At 42.0% G+C, this 21770-nt stretch overlaps 2 protein-coding genes across 2 annotated transcripts in view; both read right to left on the bottom strand.

Moving 5' to 3' along the window:
• Positions 1-415: 415 nt before the first annotated feature.
• Positions 416-13719, bottom strand: LOC147178273 (ras-related protein Rap-2a-like). The gene is made up of 2 exons (XM_086068388.1): positions 13009-13719; positions 416-1719 (listed from the first exon to the last, which is right to left on the bottom strand). Exons 1-2 carry the CDS (start codon positions 13320-13322, stop codon positions 1482-1484), a joined length of 552 nt encoding a protein of 183 aa, XP_085924514.1. The 5' UTR covers positions 13323-13719; the 3' UTR covers positions 416-1481.
• A 625-nt stretch (positions 13720-14344) lies between these two features.
• LOC147178272 (muscleblind-like protein 2a) overlaps positions 14345-21770 on the bottom strand; it is a 52412-nt gene continuing 44986 nt past the window's right edge. Inside the window, 2 exon segments of the mRNA XM_086068434.1 lie at positions 14345-16607; positions 16610-16713. Coding sequence (XP_085924560.1) covers positions 16581-16607; positions 16610-16713 — 131 coding nt within the window. The 3' untranslated portion in view covers positions 14345-16580.

Here is a 21770-nt window from a genome sequence, read left to right as displayed (position 1 = left end):
GGTAACACGACTGACCTGCAGCACGGTATCGCAGTGCATACAGAACGACGTAAAATACAAAGAAGAATAGTTGTGAAAACAAAGAACTAGTAGAACAAACTGCTAGCTGATCATCGTGCTCCTCCTTTTGTGTCCACAATCTTCATAATTGGCGATCATTCTGATTCCTGTCACAATCATGGTGTCTGTGGCTCGGCTGATCTTGGTGTTGACCACACACATAAGGATTTGTTATCAGAAATATTGAACATGTTTAACATTTATGATTGTCGACTCTACCTTTTCTAAGCAGATCGCTAAGGAAAAATTACTCTCAACACACAACACTGCAGAGTACAATAATAACTGAGGAAAATATTTTAGAGAAGTGAAGTGAAAGTGCACGCATACAGAGAAGGAACACAAACCAGCATGATACATTGGTGCAATAAAGATCAATTTATTTTTTGTTGAAAATAAGTGATGAGAGCTACTAACTGATGCAATTCAAGATACACTGTCACTATCATGTTCATCATACAAGGCATTTGTATCATCTGTAAGGTGTCAAGTGTCTACAAATTTCAACAATGATTGATTGAAATTGTCTCTTTGGGTGAGATTGTACTCAAGGTCAGCGTGAGAGTACAACTTCATGCACACATCATCCACGTTTGCGACATTTGGGATATTCCCAGAGGTGGCAAATCCAGGTCCAGAAAGTAAAAACCCTGCCACAGTTTGGTTTTAGCCACAGGTGCTAGTTAGTAGCTCCCTAGCTAGCTCCCATGGTGCTCGTTTACCTAGCTAGCTAGCTAGCATCAATGGGTAAAGTCAAACTGTGGCAGGGTTTTTACTTTCTGGACCTGGATTTTCCACCTCTGGATATTCCAAAGGAATCTCCTCAAAAGGTGCAGCTTTTTATTCTTAGACATTCATTCATCTATTCATTCATTCATAGTTAGGCGGGCCGGCTGCTGGGCCGACCGCTGGGGTGACACCTTCACAGTGCTGCTGCTCGACATCTGTGTAGAAATCTGCTGTTTGGTCTTTGCACCGTCAAGAAGAGTGCAAAAGGGAAACAGGACAGATATCGTATATTTGCTGCTGTCTTTTTCTTGGCTTCCCAAATTGATTTAGGGCTCCAATCCTCTTTGTTGATGGCTTTTAAGGTGGTTTTGGCACTGCACCACCTTTGGGAAAGCCCCTGAAATTGGCTGTGTACCAGGAGGGGGCTGATGGATGTGGGAGTTCAAAGGAAAATCCACCCTGTGTCCAAGAGATTTGATTTGATCTCATCTGTCTGCCTCACTGGATGCTTTCCTACATTTCCCAGCATGCCTCTCAGCCAAAGTGCATGCCTGACATGGAAATAAGAAGTGGCAACAGCAAGATTTTTCCTTGAGTCCTCTCCAACTTCAATCCATCAACATGATTTTATTTGCATTTGTCCACGCCTTCGGATCCATCAGCCTTGCGCCCTTCGGCAGGCCGATGGGCTGCTACTGTACGCTACAGGCGGGGCAGCATGCCTCCCTGCGGTCCGGCAGAGGGCAAAAATCCATCTGCCGCACGATCTCGGTGAAAAGCTCGTCCACCATTGTCTTGCTCTTGGCAGAGGTCTCCATGAAGGGGCATCCCCAGTCTTCTGCCAGCGCCTGGCCCTCGCTGGGCGACACCTCCCTTTCGTCCTCCAGGTCCACCTTGTTTCCCACCAGCACCACCGGCACCTGCTGGTACCTGGAAAGAAAAAAGGAAGCCATATGTAATAACTGTAGCCTTCTCTGTTTTGCACTAACTACTTCAGGAACTTCCAGATGCCTCAGAGGAAAAGTCAGTGATGCAGTGAGTGTCGGCCTATATATTGTCAGCTGCGGAAAGCGCAAGAACGATGCACAATGGAACAAGAGGAAAGTGACAAACACAGCTCTTCCAGCTTCCCAGGAGGCTGCCAGCCTTTTGTGGGTGTTTAATATCTGTAGGCGGTCCCATTAGAGAACTGTCACGACAAAATAATTCCTCTTTGTAACAATGCCTTCGCTTAGCATGCAAGCGGCGCATCTAACGGCATCTAATAACTGCTATTGTGCAATACGCGTGCCTTTCTTCTAAGCGTGCCATGTACCTCCCACCTGCGCCATCGATATGAGGAGACCAGGCTGGAGTGAGTAATGGATAACAGGTTAGTGAATAAATGAAAACACCAACAGATCACTATCGCCGATTCTTGATCTTTTTCATGCCACTCCTCTCCAGGTATTGTCCACCTGGATTCCTCAACTCCTGCCTCTGCTTTTGTGAGATGCCGGAGGAAGACAGAAAGGAAGGAAGAGTGGCATGGACAAGCTTGTCGTCCGACCTGTGTGTTCAGTGAGGGTGTGAACAAGGAGAGTGCCACGTGGGCAAATGCAAGCTGACAGTCTCGCAGGAGAAACTCTAAATATATCTACAAAGACGCAGGGAGTGCCGGCTTCTCCGTGGTGGAGCGGGTGGAGAGCTTGCTTCGCTTGTTTGTTGCCATGCTGGGCTGCATGCTGGCACTGTTCTGCCTCGCAGGGGTTACTTGCATACTGTGTAGGACAGTATATATTTTTCACAGCCAAGTGGCATCTAGTTGGAATGCTCGTGTTGTCCCAGTCGAAATGCACTGGCGGGTCATCGATTAATTGGTCAAAATGTGCCTGCTTCCACAGATACTGCATGCAGTATGTGCCACTTTCATAATTTTTTTTTTCTGGAGACAATGAAACTCAGGATTCTTTTAAACAATTTAAATTCATTGAACTGCACAACCCACGTAACCACTGTCAGAAATGGCATATGACGTCACATTGGGTGTCTTAAGTGGGTAACAAAGTTTTTTAACATCCTCCATATTTGAACACCCCCAAAATTTGACCCACGTGTGCTTACTACTTAACCTGGCATTAGCCAGATTGATAATTGTGATTCACTCAAGGGAGTTCTTCACACTATCAATCTGGGACTGCTCCACTGTGATTTGCTCGGAACAGGCAGTACATTCTGTACAATACTTCAAGCTGATTGGACAATGCGTAAACTTGTGCACGCATATCAAACTTTTGTTTTGACCAATCATGGCAACGGATTTTAATGTTGTCGTCGTAGGAGAATGGAGTATATGCCACGGAGGAGGCGGGACTTCCGACTTCCTGGTTTTCACACATCAGCTTTGTTTCTGTTTCCTGTTTGCGACGCGTGGGCCGCATCCCAATTCTTGCCCTTCCACCTTTGTGCCCCTCGGTTTCGCGTTCCCGTCAATGGGTGCGAGTGTGTAGTGTGTCTGTCTCAGTTGTCCGAAGCATTTGAGAAGTTGGGGTGGGGGGCGCAGGGGTGGGGGTGCGAGTGTCGGAACGAGGCCATTAGTGGCTGGAAACTACGCTAATATGTGGAACCCGGAAGGCCGAAGTCCGTGACATCTACCCCATAAAAAGCACATCTTTACCAGCTAAAACTGCACAAAGCGCCTCTCGCTGTTCAACATTCAACAAGGAGACGGTGAGTAATTCTGTAAGAACAGAATTAATTTCAGTGTCCATTCGTCTATGTTAGGTTTGTTTGTTTGTTTCCACTTCCTGGTTTCATCACAGCTTAATGTTCCACCCTAAACAACACCTGATTTGTTCTACCTAGAACATAGGTGTGAAACTTAGGTCCTCGAGGGCCGCAGTCCTGCAGGTTTTGGATGTTTCTCTTCTCCAACACAGCTGATATATGATCAGCTCATCAGCAAGCTCTGCATAAGTCTGATAACAATCCTGCTGATTGGAATCAGCTTGAGTTGGAAGAGGGAAACTTCCAAAACCTGCAGGTGTATGGCCCTCGAGGACCGGAGTTTGACACCTTTGACCTAGAAGGTCGGTCGCGAACGGATCAGCGGGAGCAGTACAAGACGGATTCTCGTGTTGTTTGTGAACAAATACCGCGAGAATTCAGCTTGCTGGCAAGGTTACTTACTACTTATAGCGTATTTCCACTGGAGCCCAGCACCGCACTGCTCGACTCGCTGGCGGGTCAGCTCAGCCCAACTCACGCACGCACTGTGTTTCCACCTCCAACATTCATCTGGGATGCTGGGCTGAAGTAGCACATAATCGGCTGCGCCAAAATAGTAGAGCGCGGGAAACAACACATAAACAAAACACAGAAGCCATGGAGGATGACGCTGCTTGGTATCGGTTGCTCGTTCTGTCTTTTGTGGTGCTTCAGATGTGGCGCTTTTTCAGTGCTCGCAACGCAAGGAGGATCCCCGCCGCGAAGAAAAGGACGTTGGAAAGCCCTCGAGGCTATACACGCTGATAGCAGTGGGAGCGAAGAAGAAGATGAACACTTGTCAAAAAGGACACGGCTGGTAAGTTTTTTTTTTTTTTTTGCCCCTCACCGATGTCCATTACTGATGGCATCACAGGACCGACCGCCCAATCAACTGCCGTGGTGTTTTACGTCATGTCCTGGGCTCGCTCTGGCCCACCGTAGGGTCCACTTCCGACACGGTCAGCTGTAATGGAAACGCTCGCCAACACCGTGCTGGCTTCGTACGGTGCGGTGCTGGGCTCCAGTGGAAATACGCTATTAATGTGTGTGGTGTGTACTTAACATGACTACCTCAGTTCACCACACAAGACATCGAACTTCTGTTGTAGTACCAACACTGACCTAATATTGTGCCCAAGGGCATCCAGACTGCTGAAAAATACAAAAAAGAAAGGCAGGCGCAGAAGAAGAAATACATTCCCCTCCGAAAGTATTTGGAACGGCAAAGTCACGTCCTTTGTTTTTGATGTACTGAAGATATTTGGGTTTCTGATTAAGAGAATAATAAAAGACAAAAGTTCAGAATTTCTACTTTATTTCATGTTATGTACATTTAGATGTGTTAAACAACTCAGGACAGAGCACCTTCTGTTTGAAAGTATTGGAACATTTGTATCATAAGCAGACTTTGGCCTTTCTTTCACTTTGGTAGAGACAAATTTTGGTCTCAACAGTCCATAAAACTTTGTAGTTTGTACCAAGTGGCTGTGCAAGAAGCTAGGCTAATTTTTTGCTTATCTGGTGGGTGCAAACTCTTCTCGTCTTTTTTTATTGGGGTGAATGACTTTTGAGACACGTTAAACACTCAATACAGCCTGCCAGTTTCAACACTTTTTTCTCCAGCAACTTTGGCTTGTTAGCTTTGGGTCATTTCCTAATTGGCTATTGTTAAATTTCAATTTCATGTCACAGTCTGCAGCTTAGTAGACCTTAGTGTTGACCATAAAATAAGGGATTTGTGATTGAAAATATTGAGCAGGTTTATTGATGGTGATTGTCTGACTCAAGATAAACCTTTTTTTCCAGTAGGTTGAGAAGGGGAAAAAAATCACTCATAACACTCCCGATGATTTGGTACGATTTCAGTTGTGCTAACTTGCAGAGGTGGGCAAATCCGTCAATACATCGGCCTGTCATTGATGGATGCACACCTTTCGGTGAACCTTCCGCATTTTCGGCGAGTGCTCTATGACACGAAGCTTCGTAAAAATACATGGACTGAGCACCGAGTGAAGCAGGTTTACGTCCGTCAGTCAGGGTCAGCATAGACAGTCCTTCTCAGTCTTGTGTATTTTATGAGGGTTTGCATCAAAGTACTTACCTCTGCTAACATGTTCTTGTGTTAATAGTTAATTTTCAGTCTGGCTTACAATTCAACGTTAAGTGTGTTCAATATCTAAAAACTTTCTACTTGGGATAAGCGATTCATAAAATGGATGCTGCTTTCATGTGTCTCACAATTGAGGGTGCGCTTGATGTTTGTTGTTGTGGCTATAAAGCTGCAAACATTCCTGCAATGTCATTAACAGACGCAGAGTTAAACTTTAGTTGTAGCTAATTACCGCTGAGGGTTGCTGTGCCGGGAATATACACAAAGAAAAGCAGTGTTTATATCTAGCAAAAAAAAGTGGGGATGTTTCACTTTATCCTCGGGGCACACAGCCTTATTAAAGCTACCTGCTGTTCTAAATAGCGTTTTTTACAAGGCCCATATCAGCAGCAAGCAAACCAGCATGAAGGCCTTCAATGCTGCAGTCTGCATCTGCTGCTAATTAGCAGCTGCAGGGCTGCAGCCAGCGTGTGTGTATGTGCCACACAAACAAACAAACAAATTCTTGAGTTGCGTGTGAAGTCTTGAATAAGTGCACAACAAATCTTCTGGCTTTTTGTGCTATTCAGCATTGCTACAATAAAAACAGTGATTGGGCCAGTGCAGCAAATGTGATGTGCTAATTAATTTCAACCATATTCTCAATGTTGTGAACAAAATCTGAGATTTTTTTTTCAGGTAGGGTTTTAAACAGGACAGTCTCGATGTTGAGTCATGTGTCCCAAGTCCTGGTGGATTTCACCAGACCCCTTGTTTTGTCCCACTTTTACACAGGTGTCATCCTGGCGCAGTGTTGCCAACTCCCTACTAACGAAAGTAGCTATTGGCTGTCCTAGAAGTCGCTAAATGATATAATTGCGTAATGTGCATAATTGGTAATTTGCATGTAATTGTATTGGACGCTGTAGGACAGAGGAATCTGTTTTTTATTTTATTTTGCCTTTGAAATAGGCCATCACTTCTCAAAATAACTTAATGACTTAAATGCTTTGTCGACCAGAAAATGTCGCTAGATTTGTCGCTTTTCACAAGAAAAATCACCAAGGGGCTTTGGAAAGTCACCGAATTTAGCGAGAAAGTTACCAAGATGGCAACACAGTCCAGTGTACTGTTTATTTATTTAGATATTTTTTAGTTGAGTCAACAAGCCAATTGTTTGGGCCATGTGTATTGTATATCAATCACACAGTTGCCATAGAGATTTATAAACCAATTAAAATGGAATTTAAAGGGAATGTATTTTATATAACTATAGACATATGATTAAATCTTACCTTTGACACCAAAGGGGAATGATTTTTTTTTTTTTTTTTTTAAACCCTGCTTGGGACAGAAACCCAGAACCTTCTGCTTACTGGGTGAGCGCACTAACCACTTCACCATTCATTCAATTAGGTTCAACAGTGTAGAAATTGTACTTGTAGATAACACAACTTTGGCATTGCAAATGTGAAGGATAATTGATTGCTTTGAATTTATTTGGACCAAATGTTTACTGATAAAGGATACTTTTGTCACTATCCCATGGAGGCCTCAGAGAAAGTGGGCGTGCCTTTAGTCCGCAGAGGCGATGTGGGGGTTGGTCCGCACCTGATGACGTCATAGAGCAGGGAATACGGCCCGTGGGCTAGATCAGGCCCGCAAAGGGGTTTAATCCGCAAGACGATTTTGTAAGGTAAAAACAAATAAATCGCAATGTCGGACTAATTAATCAGCCGGCCACAATCAAAACATACATTTGTAATTTCACAAGCAGCCCTCAGATGAGCAATGCAACTTTTAGTTGTACTTTTAATTGTCCTGGATGTCATTATTTTACACACAACCTAAAGTTACGGTATGTTTAAAAAATGCTTAAAAAAAAAATCATAGATTGACATAAACGTGTTAAATCCCACCCAAACTCAATTACTGGTAACACAAATACATATGACAAGGATTAACGTCCTTATATCTTCATTAACTGTGCCACACAGTGCATTCTGGGAACAATACATATGCAAAACAGGTCGATTTAACACGTTCGGAACTCATACGGGCAAAGTGTTGCTGCGTTCTATTTGCATTCGTGTTATTTTTTTTTTTTTAACAATATGATTACAGTGAAGCTCCGTAATTTATCCCTTACCAAAAAGGAGTATACATTAAGTGCATAATATAGAGTATACTTACGTATACCTAAGCTTATTTTTCGAGTGTACTTATTCTTGTACTAAAAGTAAACTTTAATTAAACTCCCTGGGACAAAATTGGAAATTTTTTAGTATACTTAAGTATGAAGTATATAGTGATGAATTAATAATAATAATGCATAAGATTTATATAGCGCTTTTTTGGACACTTCACAATTGATACATTATTCATGCACTCACATCATTCACACTGTGGCGGCGGTAAGCTACTAAAGTAGTCACAGCTGTCCTGGGACAGACTGACGGAAGCGTGGCTGCCAGTGTGCGCCTAAAGCCCCTGCGACCACCACCAAAGATTTACACCCTGCGCTATGGCCGCCACAGGATTGAATGGACAGGGATCGACCCAGCAAACACTGGTACTAAAGGTAGCGCGACCTTAACCTCTAGGCTATCCAGCCACATGATCTTTAGGGCTTTATAAATAAATGCAACCTATAATTTTGGTTCCTTACTTCGCAAGTGCCTTCTAAGTATATACTACAGTATGTAAACTTTTAGTACATGTTTTAGTATACTTACAAGAACACTTAACATTTACTTGGTGGAGTATACTTCTAAAAAGTACAAGAAAAGTAAACTGGAAGTATACTCTCCTAATTTTGAGTATACGTCAAGCATACATATACTTATTTTTGGTAAGAGAGGGTTTACCTACAAATAGCGAAAATCTGCATATAATTGACGGCAATTGTTTTTAAGTTATATACCATGATTTTACCACTTGCTAATATGAGTTTGACACCCCTGTCCTTTTCTCGGGTTGGGAGGGGCTGGTGCTTGGAGAGCAGAATAACCTAGAATTTCTCATAGAGGGGCAAATGGAGGAAAACACCACTTCAGTGATGTTTGGAATTAGCATTTTAACATGGCTAAAAGCTCCAAAAAGTTTATTTTTAATGTTACTGTCCGTTTAACCATTACATTCCTTCCTATTTTCTTTCACATTCTCATTCTCATTTGCAGTTAATCGTTAGCAGATGTATTTTCGTCATACGAGAACTACTTCCTGCTTCTGTAAGAATCATGGGAAATGTAGTCCTACTAGCCTAATGCCGCGGTCGCTGGAGACACAACACAAGCTAAGCATTTCTGGCGGTGTATTTTCAATGTTACAATGCTGGACCGGTGCGAGGTAAGGGGCACAGCCAGCTTCCAATAGCTGCCGGGATCAAGAAACAGCAAGTGCATTGACTTGTTTAACGCTGTTGAACTATCAACCAAGATAGAATTTAGCATTAGCTAAAGTTAGAACACAACCACCGGTCATCAGATTGACTAGTGATTACGTTTGTTTATAAATAATTCTTGGTGAAAATTTGTTGTATATTTGTTTTGTAGCCACATTTTAGTGTCTCGGTTTTAATTTTGAAAATGTGGTCACCCTAGTATGCTGCAAGCACGCCGTCAAGAGAAGCACTTAACTGGTGACCCCTCCATTGCTTGCACTCCAAGTTGGCCGCTAACAACGCTAAAAGCCTGAGGTCCAAACACGCTTTGTGGCCGCACCAGAGGGCCCCCTGAGATGCATAATTTTGGTCTCCACCCTGTTCCCGATCCCCTCCTGCTATTAGACACAGCACCAGTGCAGCGTGAAAAGGCGGCTTTGAAGCCCCCTCGCCCTCTTGGCACACGCGCGACGAGATGATCCGATTGTGTGAAAAAGTACGTAGCCGGGCGTCACCAGGTGGCGCATGCTAGCTCGCACTCTGTGGCATGGAGCAGCATGCAGCCTCATGTGAGAGCGAGGTCTGCAGCACACATTCTTTCCCACATAAGAGCCCAGCATTCCAGTTTACACGACTCCCTAATGGACGCCTGATGTCTTTTTGGCTTCAAACCCAACTCAATTCCATTAGGTTCTGGTGAGTGGGTTCATGCAACTTCACCGCATGTTGTTGGCTGGCTCAGCACAAATGTGGATCAGCAGGGAGGATGATCTCCTAAACGTGATGGCGACGCCCTGCGAACACAACGTGCACGGAGCGCCTTGTTAACTGTCTGCGACGGGCCATTTTGAGCACTTCGTCAGCTGCAAAATTCATCTGGTGCTCATCGGAACGTCTGCACCAGCGGGAAAGCATTGTTATTCTGCAGCAAAAGCAGACTCTCCACCAGCGAGTTGTTATCATCATCGTGGGACTTTGTGGGACCCACACGACAGGGTAAAATATCGTCAGGTTTGTTCTTAATGGTTTTCGTGTGTGTGTGGTGTAATCGAGATGGCCAACACAGCACACCACATATGTCCAGTGGCAATCATGAGCCCTTTCCAACATACCAGATATATATTGTAGTACCAGAGATGACCTGTGAAGGGCAGCACAGGCCATCCAGTCTAATAGAAGTACAAAAAAGAAGAAGACGGAGTAGTAGAAGAGGAACTAGAATAAGCTAGGCTGTTAGCTTATACATGCAGCAATGGTCACCCAGCCTGACCGATATACAAACAAGAAGACAACAGTGTAGTAGAAGAGAAAATAGAACAAGCTAGGCTAACTGTTAGCTTATCTCTGTGTTTACCGCACAATATATTTAGCTTTTATGATTTGGGAGGGAATTTTTTAATGGACCCCACACCACAGGATAATTGCTTAGGATGATCATATATTTTTGTAGACAGCGCAAGCAGAAATGCCGATGTATCGTGATTTTCATGCAGGACTTGGTCAGATTGCTCTGCGTCATGCCAGCACAAGATGCCCGGCATATCTGACAGCTTAGTGGCAGAAAGCCTTTCTAACTTTTTACGCCTGCTAAGACCACGTCAAAGTCTGGGGCAGGGAGTAGACCGTTGGTGTCACGCGATTGTGGTGAATTTAATCGGGGCGCAGGCAGACGGAATCGCAGGCTTGTAAACATGACTACTACTAAAAGTTTGAACATTTATGAAATAACAAATTGTACCCCTAGTGAGATATTTTTAATAACGAAAACAATTATCATATTTTACCTTTTGAAAAAATTGTTGGAAAAATTGGCCATGACATTTCGACTTAAACTGACCCACACAACTCCTGACTACCATGTACAATAGCTCTGCCACTGATGTTGATTTGTTCAGTTTGCAGTCTACACTATATTGTAAATGGATTAATGGGCTGCTCATCTGAATTGCAGGCCAGTCCGTTGAGGTAAAATAGAGGAAAATAATAATTAAATAGCCCCAAAAGAGCTGGCCCAGAGGGCATCTGCCCTGTATGCCAGATGGCCAGTCCAGCCATGCTACAACATTATCACACTATCTCATCAGTAATAATTGTTATAACAGCCCCTTCAATTAATTACATTGGTTTTTTTGTGTGGTTATGCTAGTGATTGCAAAGACATACACTCAACAAAAATATAAATGCAACACTTTTGTTTTTGCTTCCATTTTTCATTAGATGAACTTAACGATGTAAAACTTCTTCCACGTACACAATATCAGCATTTCTCTCAAATATTGTTCACAAACCAGTCTAAATCTGTGATATGGAGCACTTCTCCTTTGCCGAGATAATCCATCCCACCTCACAGGTGTGCCATATCAAGATGCTGATTAGACACCATTATTAGTGCACAGGTGTGCCTTAGACTGCCCACAATAAAAGGCCCCTTTGAAAAGTGCAGTTTTGTTTTATTGGAGGAGGGGGGGGGGGGTCTGTGGCCTCAGAAAAGCTGACTGTCTAATCAGCATCTTGAAATGGTGATATTGTGTATGTAGAAGAAGTTTTAGCTCTGAGTTTATCTCATTAAAGAATGGGAGCAAAAACAAAAGTGTTGCATTTATATTTTTGTTGAGTATATGATAACCAGAAATATAGAATTTACAGGATTAGCTGTAGGCTAAGTAGCATGTGATCCCAAAAGGCACACATGACTTTTTCTGGGCTAAAAATTTGTGTTTTTCTTTCTGAGGTACCTAATAATGTGATCAGCTTATTTTTCCATGTTTTGTTGAATCCTCCATCTTCTCATTCCAAATTGGCTTTTGCAGCAATTTATTAAAACAACAACAAAAAACAATAGCAAGTGTAGATTAATCAGACAGATGTTATGACTTATGATTATATAAGCGTGAATCTCATACAGTGAAAAAAAACACTTGAGAAGTACAGCGGTGTGAAAAAAGAAACATGAAATATTCATGAGCCACATGTACACTTGGTCGGCACACAGCACACAGCAGTGTCCCGCCGTCTATTTTTTTTGTTCATTCGGAGCCCCTCGACAGATGCATCAGCGACACGAGGACGGTGATGTCTGATGGCCTGCTGCTAATTGTGACTGTTCAAATGAAAGAAGGGTGGCTCAACTTCAATTTGAATTGAAAATATCTTCAGTAAGATGAGCATTGCAACACATTACAACTCAGATGGTCACATCTTAAAACAATGGTGGTGGCTGAGCCTAACATAGGGGTGGACCACACAGACATAAGGATTTGTGATCCTAATAAGTATTGAACAGGTTTTTGGCCTGACTGTTTTCTGAGCATATTGGGGACGGAACATCACTCTAAACACACCACACACCACAGGATAATCACTTAGGGTAATCTTTAAGAGACATTTGATGATCTAACCTTTCATTACTTTGATCGGAAGGTCGCCAGTCTACACCAGGTCACGTATAAACAAACAACCATTAACATGCACATTCACACCAAAAGTACCCAAGGTAAAGTGCGTATTCCTAGATCAAATTGAACTTCATCATCAAAAAAAAAATGTATAAATCACAGTGAGTATATTTGAAGGCCACATCAGTCACATGGTGTAACAAAGAGACTTTATTCAGTCAATTTATTATGAAAGCGATCCGAGATAAGGCCCAAGTATGCTGTGGGTTTGTGGGATGATTTCAGTGGGCTTGTTGACTAATGGTCTCAACTAAGTGATCAGAAGCACATCCCGAGTTAGTCATATGTATGAGTGTACAGCTGCAGGGCTCAGCAGCTGATTTTGTAGCACATGTCACTGCACTCATCAATGCAAAAAAAAAAAAAAACCCAGTGTATATTCATTGTTTTGATCTTATTTCTACTACAGTACAGAGTATCTATCTATCTATCTATCTATCTATCTATCTATCTATCTATCTATCTATCTATCTATCTATCTATCTATCTATCTATCTATCAATCTATCGATCGATCGAAATCCCACACCTTACAAATTGCAAGCTCACCTCTTGACCCTGATAATCTGGTCCCTCATGGGCTTGATGTCCTGAAAGCTCTGCTGGTTGACCAGACTGTAGACCAGGATGAAGCCCTGGCCGTTCCTGATGTAAAGGTCCCGCATGGAGGCGAACTGCTCGGTGCCGGCAGTGTCGAGGATCTCCAGCACGGACGGGGACGAGTCCACCTCGATCTCCTTCCGGTAGAAGTCTTCAATGGTCGGGTCGTACTTCTCGATGAACGTTCCGGTGACGAACTGCACGGTCAGGGCCGACTTGCCCACCCCGCCGCTACCTAGCACCACCACCTTGTACTCCCGCATCGCGCCCGGCTTTCACATCCGGCACATCCCGACCGCCCGACCAACCGACAGACCTCACGTTGTGCGCTCACGCCGCCGCCACGACGCGCCGAATGCGGTGCAGGCGGAGGAGATGTTGCATTCAGTCTCTACGGAGACGTTCCCACGCTATCTGGACGGAACCCCCTTCCACGCGCATCCATAATGCAATAGGCAGAAATAAGACTGGCTATAATTAGAAGCAAGCCGGCTGCACATCTAGCTAATGTGCTAAAACGACATTTCCCCCTCCCTCCCTCTTTCTCTCTGTGCTCAGCGACAGTAGAAAGGAAGGCGAATGTTTTTGTCTCCGGGAATACAAAAAAAAAAAAAGGTGCAGGGAATCCACGCCTTTGGATTAGATATTAGTGTATCTCTCAGGGTGACAGTGCAAGACTAGACTAGGGGGACCCTCGACATAGCCAAGATTTGCCGTACAGTTTTTCAATTTGATTGTTGCATATTCTTATGGCCTAGATTTTTTTTTTCATATATTTTCTGTAATTATTTTTTACAATTTATCAGTTCAGATTTAAGTTATCGCCGCCCCATATAAGGGAAATTGTCGTAAACCGAGGACCAAGCTACAAGTAGCATTAATAGGCCTACTATGTTGTTAAACTACCTCTTGGGCGGCTGAATATTGTTCTTGTTATCAATAGTATTTTTCATCCATCCATTATTTTCTGTAACTGGACAAATTTTACCATGTACGTTTAACGTTTCATATAGAATACTGTAAAAACAGTGGAATTAGGTGAGCCATTTGACTATTAGGAACATAACACAAAGAATACATTTCTCAAAAAATAAATAAATAAAATACAGCAAAACTATTAGAAATGCGTCTGCAGTCTCAAACCATCTCCATTGTTACCCCCTCTGCTGGCCAAAGCTGCGAATTACACCACGTCACGCAGGGGTCAACGAGTTCTACATCCTTGACTGTTTTACTCCGTTGTACTCGCCTCTTTTGGCTTCCAGTGAATAAACATGGCTTCATATAGCAGTAATTATTCCTTTATTTGAAATGAAAGTACGAAGGGGGTCATGAACAGAACGTCTCTACAAATTGTTTACAAAAAAGAAAACCATACACACAATGGACTTGAGATAAGGCAATGAGTTTGGATACGCTGAGTCTGCTCAGGGGACCAACAGTTAGGAAAGTTCTTCTGTTGGCCTTCTTTTACCATCCACTGTCCATGCTTAAAATACATGTCAAGGGCTTTGTGGGCAACAAAACATACCTCCCACCCCAACATTCATTTGAAAACACATTGTCCCCATGCAACATGGGTGGATTGTTGCACATATCTCTCTTGTGTAGGTTACAGGAAACAGCGTTTAATCAGTGTGAAAAGTGCAATCCTTAACTCTCATGTTACACTGAATAAAACATCTCAGTGTGGAGCCTGAATGTCCTTTGTCAGGCTAAGTCCTCAACATTTCATTCATAGATTTTGTCATTGTGTACATACATATTTATATATTCATATGGTGATTCAGTCTAGTGAGTGTCACAGCTCTACAGCGGCTGTTTTCTAGTGAAAAAATTAGTTCACTGTTACAATTTCAGCGAAGAATAAGAAATGTTATTATCTCCGTTACAATCTACCTGTATACAGTGTTCTAGGGGGAAAAAAAGTTAACTAAATTATGTCTTTTACAAAAATACCAAACTTTAGTAACTGCAACATTTGGATGCCACAGCAACAACTTAATATCGTTATGAAATACTAGCATACTAGAGTGAAAAGTACATCTTCATTTTTTTCTCTTTTTTGGTAAAATGTCATCTATACATTACACAGATTTTTGTTGTCCGACAACACAAGCAACTTTATTCCTACTCGCTCACTTCTTCTTTTCCACTTTGCAACAACAAGGTCATGTAGGTCCAGTATAGCTTCCAGCAGTCTACTGCTAGACTTGGAAGCTTCCTCCTCCATACAGCCGCCGGCGTGGCACAGCTCAATAAGTTACATTCATTTCAAATGTGTTTACAACAAAGTCATTAACAAGAACATAAGATAAATTACAGCAAAATATAACCTTTTAAGCGACCACAAATAAAACATGCACGCACTGCATGAAGATAATCGAGGAGAATGAAAGCCAAACTTGTGGATTGTCGGTGGTCATCAAGCATCATGAAATTACATTTGTTCTCAGTTAAAACAAATACAAATCATTTTTTAAAAACATTTTACAATATGAAATCTGCCGATTGGTTTAAAAAAACAAAACAACACAAAACATTTCATTTCTTGACTTGCATGAAGTGCAGGTGCACAGGGGTCCGAACATACTTTGATAGCACACACATCACAAACTTTAGAACCAGAATATAAACTAAATATCTACATTACATTACACACATCACCCCCCCTTCTCACTCATATTCCTTTTGTAAACTACTAATAAGAAATGATGGTACGTCGTCAGAGCTAGTTGGAGTTCCAGAAAGACACTTGTGATGTCCCAAAAATCTTTTTATTTCTTTCCCACGCCAAATGTGACGCCATCTTGTCTGCGACTGGCCATGATCCTGGTGAGCATGTTTAGGCACTTCTACAGTTTTCTAAGATGAAAGAGAATCGCGGGCCATGGCGGAGTCAGACGCGGATCGCCCTCCGACTTCAAGTCTTTAGGGTTGCCCGTTGCACCGTTTTGTTTAGCACTTAAAAAGCCCGCCACAACCTTCACCAAGTCCAGCATGCTCCCATGTCTGCCGGCAGACTCACGTACACACGTGGTTTGGGATGTCCGGGTGGGTCGAAAGCCCATCAAGCCCTTGGCACTGGCCCAACATCTTCTCCAGGTGGGACTTTGGCAAAATGCTTCAGGGTTGATACGATGCAGGTCACACTTGAATATGGCGTCAGGGGCAGATGGAGTCTGAGCTCAAAAACACTTGAGTGGGTCATAAGTTTCTGTGACTTCCTGTCTCCCACTACAATAGAGCGCACCATACGTCATAGTGCAAATCAAGCAGATTGTGTGTGTGTGTTTTTTTTTGTTGTTGTTGTTTCTTTTACTAAACAAGAACAGAAATTGTGTAGAAATGTGTCAAATAAATATGAAAGAAAGGTGGCGCTGTGACTATTGTGTGTGTGTGTGTGTGTGTGTAGGACAATACATTACCAATATCTTTGACTCTTATCGTCACATTTTCACTCTATATGGTGCTTGTGTGTTTGTGTGTTAAGCCGACACTGCAGTAAGTGCAGTTAAGTGTTACACTCTTAGCATGCAGGTTGCTGGACCTCTATGGGAGAGGGAAAGTAGTATTTACAGGCGGGCAGTTTGGGGGATTCTAGTGCAGCTTCTTCACACGCCGGCCCTTTTGTGGCGCTTACTTTAGGATGATCTGCAGAGGAGACACACAAAGAGGGAGAAACATTTCAACAGACATTCTACTCAGCACATTTTCTTTTTGCATCCGTTTTTCTGCCTATGTATTGCCTTGGACCCAGATCCAATCAGTCGTGGTACTTCATTTGGGAAAATTGGGAGAACATTTTTTAGATGGTGAGTAAAGTGCAGAGGTGGCAAATCCAGGTCCAGAAAGTAAAAACCCTGCCACAGTTTGGCTTTAGCCCCTGCTGCTTGCTAGCTAGCTAGCTCCCTAGCAGGTAAATGAGCACCATGGGAGTTAGCTAGCTAGCACCTGGGGCTAAAGCCAAACTGTGGCAGGGTTTTTACCTTCTGGACCGGGATTTGCCACCTCTAGTGAAGTGGTCTCCACAGGTGTAGGAAGCTGCTCATTAGTTGGCAAAAGCCAGCCAGTGAACATGACAAGGTGACAACAAATGGGGAGTGCATGCCACGTTGAAAGAGGTCCCATGCTGTCATCTGTTGGCTTTATAATCGTACAATTTCAACTTCATACAACCTGGATTTAATCGGCAGGTCAAACAAAGTGTTTCGATGATCATTTCAAGTGACGTGTATCCCATATGGACGACATGAGTCCACATGCACCGACGCCCACATTGCCCATTGAAAATGACGTGGCGGAAATGACGGACCTGAAATGGCACAATTTACCTAGCAATAGGCGCACGGCTCCTTTTGTCACCCGTTTGTAAAAAAGATAACAAAATATATTTCGCAGTATTGTTAAATAATCATACAATAATTATTGTGGAAATGTCCAGAAGCGTAAACTAAAAAAAATAAAAAGTTCCATATCACGTTATTACGTGAAAGCGTTTTAACATGATAAGTGTCATGTGATAATTATTACATTAAAACATGAAACTTATCATGCAAAAACTTGATCACTTTCATGTAATAATGTAAAAATTATGTAAAAACTTGAAAAACAAAACTTAGAATATCAAATAAAAATAAGTTCTACATCAGCTTCTTACTTTTTTTTTTTTTAAGTGATTGAGGCATTAGTAAAGTCAGATTACATAAAAATATTTTTAAGGTTGAAAATTGTAAAGGATTTATTCAGTAATGTTTTTGAAATACATTTTAGCTGCCTGATTATCTGCAACAGTGTTGCACCAAACAGTAAAACATATTTGATATGACAAACAAAATGTCTTTTAATTATCTGTTTTTCTTGAAAAGAAAAGAAAAAACGAAATAAAATGATGGCCCGTCTTTGAAATATGTTGGTGCCTAAATAGTCCTCCAATCCTTGACTGACCTTCATGCTGCAATGACGCACATGCAAACTGTACCACCTCAGAGCAAAAAATAATAAATAAACAACTAAATAAACAACTAAAAAACTAAGTAAAGAAGTAAGTAAGTAAATGAATCGTGTCACTTGATGGAGTGAAAATCCAGCCGAAAGGGGGCGCTGTAGTATAATTTGTGACCTGACCAGTCCTCGTAAAAGTTAGACTGCAACATGTGGGCAGTGGTGTCAAGTAACAAATTCATAATACTTCGTTACTTTACTTAAGTATAAATGTTAGGTTATTTCTAGTCATTGGAGTAGAGCAATTTTTCATCTTCATTTACATTTTATGCAAATATCTACTCTATGCTTTGCACTTTGACACACACACGCATGCACACACACACACGGTATCATTAGCATTTCATTTTGGATTGTATTCATTCCAGCTTGTCACTATCTGTTCAAAACATCTATACGGATAAATCACACCATGATAGATATAATTGATTTTAATTGTGGTTGGATGAGATTCGGCATTGTTATAGTGTTTTATGGTGTTGACTGTTTTCATTTGATTAATTCATTGTTTTAACTGTCTTTTTTTTTTTTTTTACTCCTCGTGCAGCACTTTGTAGTGGTTCTGGCTGTTTTAAAGTGCTCCTCTATAAATAAAGTCGAGCTGAATAAGCGGCATACAGTAAATGTAAGTCCCACAAATTACATTTGGCCAATTTTGTCATCTTACATCTGTGGCACTCACACACTCCTGCAGCAAAGTATGGATGCATCTTTACCTTCCAACAATGACACATTACATTTCATTACATTATATGAATGCATTTAATCAGAAAACTGCTTTGAAACCACTACTTTGGCACTTTTACTTAAGTAAAAAGCTCAAGTTGTCCTAATATCTATACTTCTACTTGAGTAATGAACATGAATACTTTTGACACTTCTGGATGTGGGCCAACTCAGTTTAGCATTGATTAGCATTGTTTGGATTCCAGTCCCAATTCAACCCTTTTTGTTTCAAGTGAACTCATTCTTTTTGCTTGTATGCTTTTTCTGGCTTCCTGCAACACAACCCCAAACACGCATGTTTGGTTCGCTGCAGAATGGCGGATCTGCATACTATTGTTAAGTGTTGTCTGTCTTTTGGTGTGTTAAAACTGTGACTGAGCTCAGGGTGTACCGCGCTCTCATAGGCTGCAGCTCCCTTGTGAACCTGAAAATGACAGGCAGTACATCATGAAGGGATGGATGGAATGATGTCACAGCTTGTCACAATCACATTCTACAGTCTATGTACAATACCCACATGTTTCACAGGTTGTCACAGGTATCGTTACTTTGCACATGTACCTAAAGCTGCGGCCAACGAGTCTATCTTCGCTGTATCTAAAAATAATTGTTTATTCGATGTTGCCAGGGAAACTATCTGTGGTGGGAGGGTAGGGGCCAGTCGCTCGAAGGACAGATGGAGGCAGACAGTAACGGGCTGACGTCACCGTTTTTCCTTGTCCTACATCCATGTTTAAAGCTGTGGCGCCACTTCCTGTTGTTGCTGCTGCATGCCAATTACAGGAAGTGTGACAGGAAATGACAAACATGGCCAGATCGTCACCTACGATTAATGCCCTTGTATTTTTCATTCATTACTTAGCATCCATCCATCCAAATTTTTGCTGCTTAGGTTACAGGTGAGCTGACCCCATTAAAGTAACCTGAGAAAACCCACGCAATCGCTGCTGACGGTCTACTTCCACATTTCCGCATTTTGTGACTTTTCCCCTGATATGTTCAATAAAAGCAGGGAAAAACAGTCCGATCTGTGTTAACGCTGCACTCGCATTGGCAGCTATCTGAAGCGTTACCAGATTTTTGATCCTCATTTGGAAGAGGTCTGATTATGAAATGAGGACATCTGACATCCATGCATTTTTCTCTCTCTTTGCAATGCCATGATGCACACCCCAATTGTATGGAAGCCCATTCCTGCCAGTAATACCCCCCCCCCCACACACACTACAGAGGTTCGTTTCTGCCAGTGGGGGGGGGGGGGGGGAAATGTTTTTGTTGTTGTGTTTTTTTAGAATCAGCCAGTGGGGGAAATAAAAGAAAGAAGTTTTAAGCCCGTTTTTTGTAATTATTTATTTATTTATTTTTTACTGGCGGGAATGGGCTTCCATATTGAACAAAAAATAAATAAATAAATCCACTAGCGGAAATGGGCTTCTAACATTGATAAAAAAATATATATACATTTTCCCCCTCACTGACGGAAATTGTCTTGGGGAAGGGGGGGGGGGGGGGGGTGATCCTACTGGCAGAAACGGGCTTCTCTGACAGTAAAAAAAAAAAAAAAGGGGGGGGGGGGTTCCCATTCCCACTGGCAGAAACGGGCTTCTTCTGACAGTAAAAAAAAAGAAAGAAAAAAAAAAAGAATAATTTTTGTTTTGTTTTGTTTTTTTAAATTATAACTGTCATTTCAACCATGCAGTGTAAATCCATCCTTTAGCCCAGAGGTGGGCAATCTCAGTCCTCGAGGGCCGGAGTCCTGCAGATTTTGGAGGTTTCTCACTTCCAACACAAGCGGATCTTGCTGATGAGCTGATCATATATCAGCTGTGTTGGAGAAGGGCAACATGCAAAACCTGCAGGACTCCGGCCCTCGATGTCCACCTCTGCTTTAGCCACTACTAGCTTCGGATGTAACCAAACGGATTAATCAAGTATTCTGGATAAAATTCTGACATCTTTGTTGTTTTATTGGCCTTTTTAAAGATAAACACATTACAGTCTGCTGATTGGTTGACTGAGGATTGTCACTGTGTTACAATTAAAAGTAATGGCGGAAAAAGTAGAAAACAAAAAGCGACATTTAAAAATACTGTAAATGATGACGGAAAAATGAATATATTGTGTTGCTTGCCAGCAAAACTGGCAGGTCTTGCTGCTATGATGTCACACTTTTGTACAACGTAGAAGAAGTCTGCATCCTGAAGGCAATTACCTCTGATTGACCTTTAACTTTCACTTTGCTGAAAGTCCAGGTTAAAAATGGGGAAACAGTGCACCCCTCTGATGCATCAAAATATTCAAGCTGTTGATGTGCCTGAACAAAGAAAAATGGAGGAGATGCAACTCCTTTTCTTAACGTCACATCATTGTCGTCATCCAGCGACTCTACCACTAATTCATCATCATCGCCATCATGATTATATGTCATTAGTACTTTCATAAAAGTTGAGCATTATTGGCATTTATTTTTCAAAGGGGAAGTCAAACCAAATATATATTTTTTCAATATGTTGCATGTGCCCCGACTAGTCTAAAAACAGCATTCTAATGAATATTGCATTTGTGGAATTTAGCCCCTTCGAACCCATAGATGATTGCAGTGGACAGGACATATTTGCATGTCTAAACCAATAAAAACGTATAATTTGGATGATGTCAACACTTCTGGCTCATGATTGGGTACTAGCTAACCAATCACAATTGCAAGTTGATTTGCATGATGTTTATGTTAAAAATGTTACATATAAACTTGGTAAGTTTACAACACGTTACAGCCATACTATCCTGGCGTCCACTATAAGAAATAAAAACACGAGGTAACCCCCCCAAATTTTTCCAGATTGTTCTTACGTGGGAAAAGTGTCAAAATCAGTAAAATAAATAAATAAAAAATTGCCCAGCAGAAAAATGCGGGTCTGAAGGGGTTAAGTCAAGCAGCAAAATCCACCAATTTTTAACAATCTCAGGGGGCGGCTATTTTG

The sequence above is a fragment of the Leptonotus elevatus genome, chromosome 2 (genome assembly GCF_054856555.1).
Source record: "Leptonotus elevatus isolate MCC_2025b chromosome 2, RoL_Lele_1.0, whole genome shotgun sequence".
Classification (NCBI taxonomy): Eukaryota; Metazoa; Chordata; class Actinopteri; order Syngnathiformes; family Syngnathidae; genus Leptonotus; species Leptonotus elevatus.
This window is presented reverse-complemented; position numbering and strand designations above follow the sequence as displayed.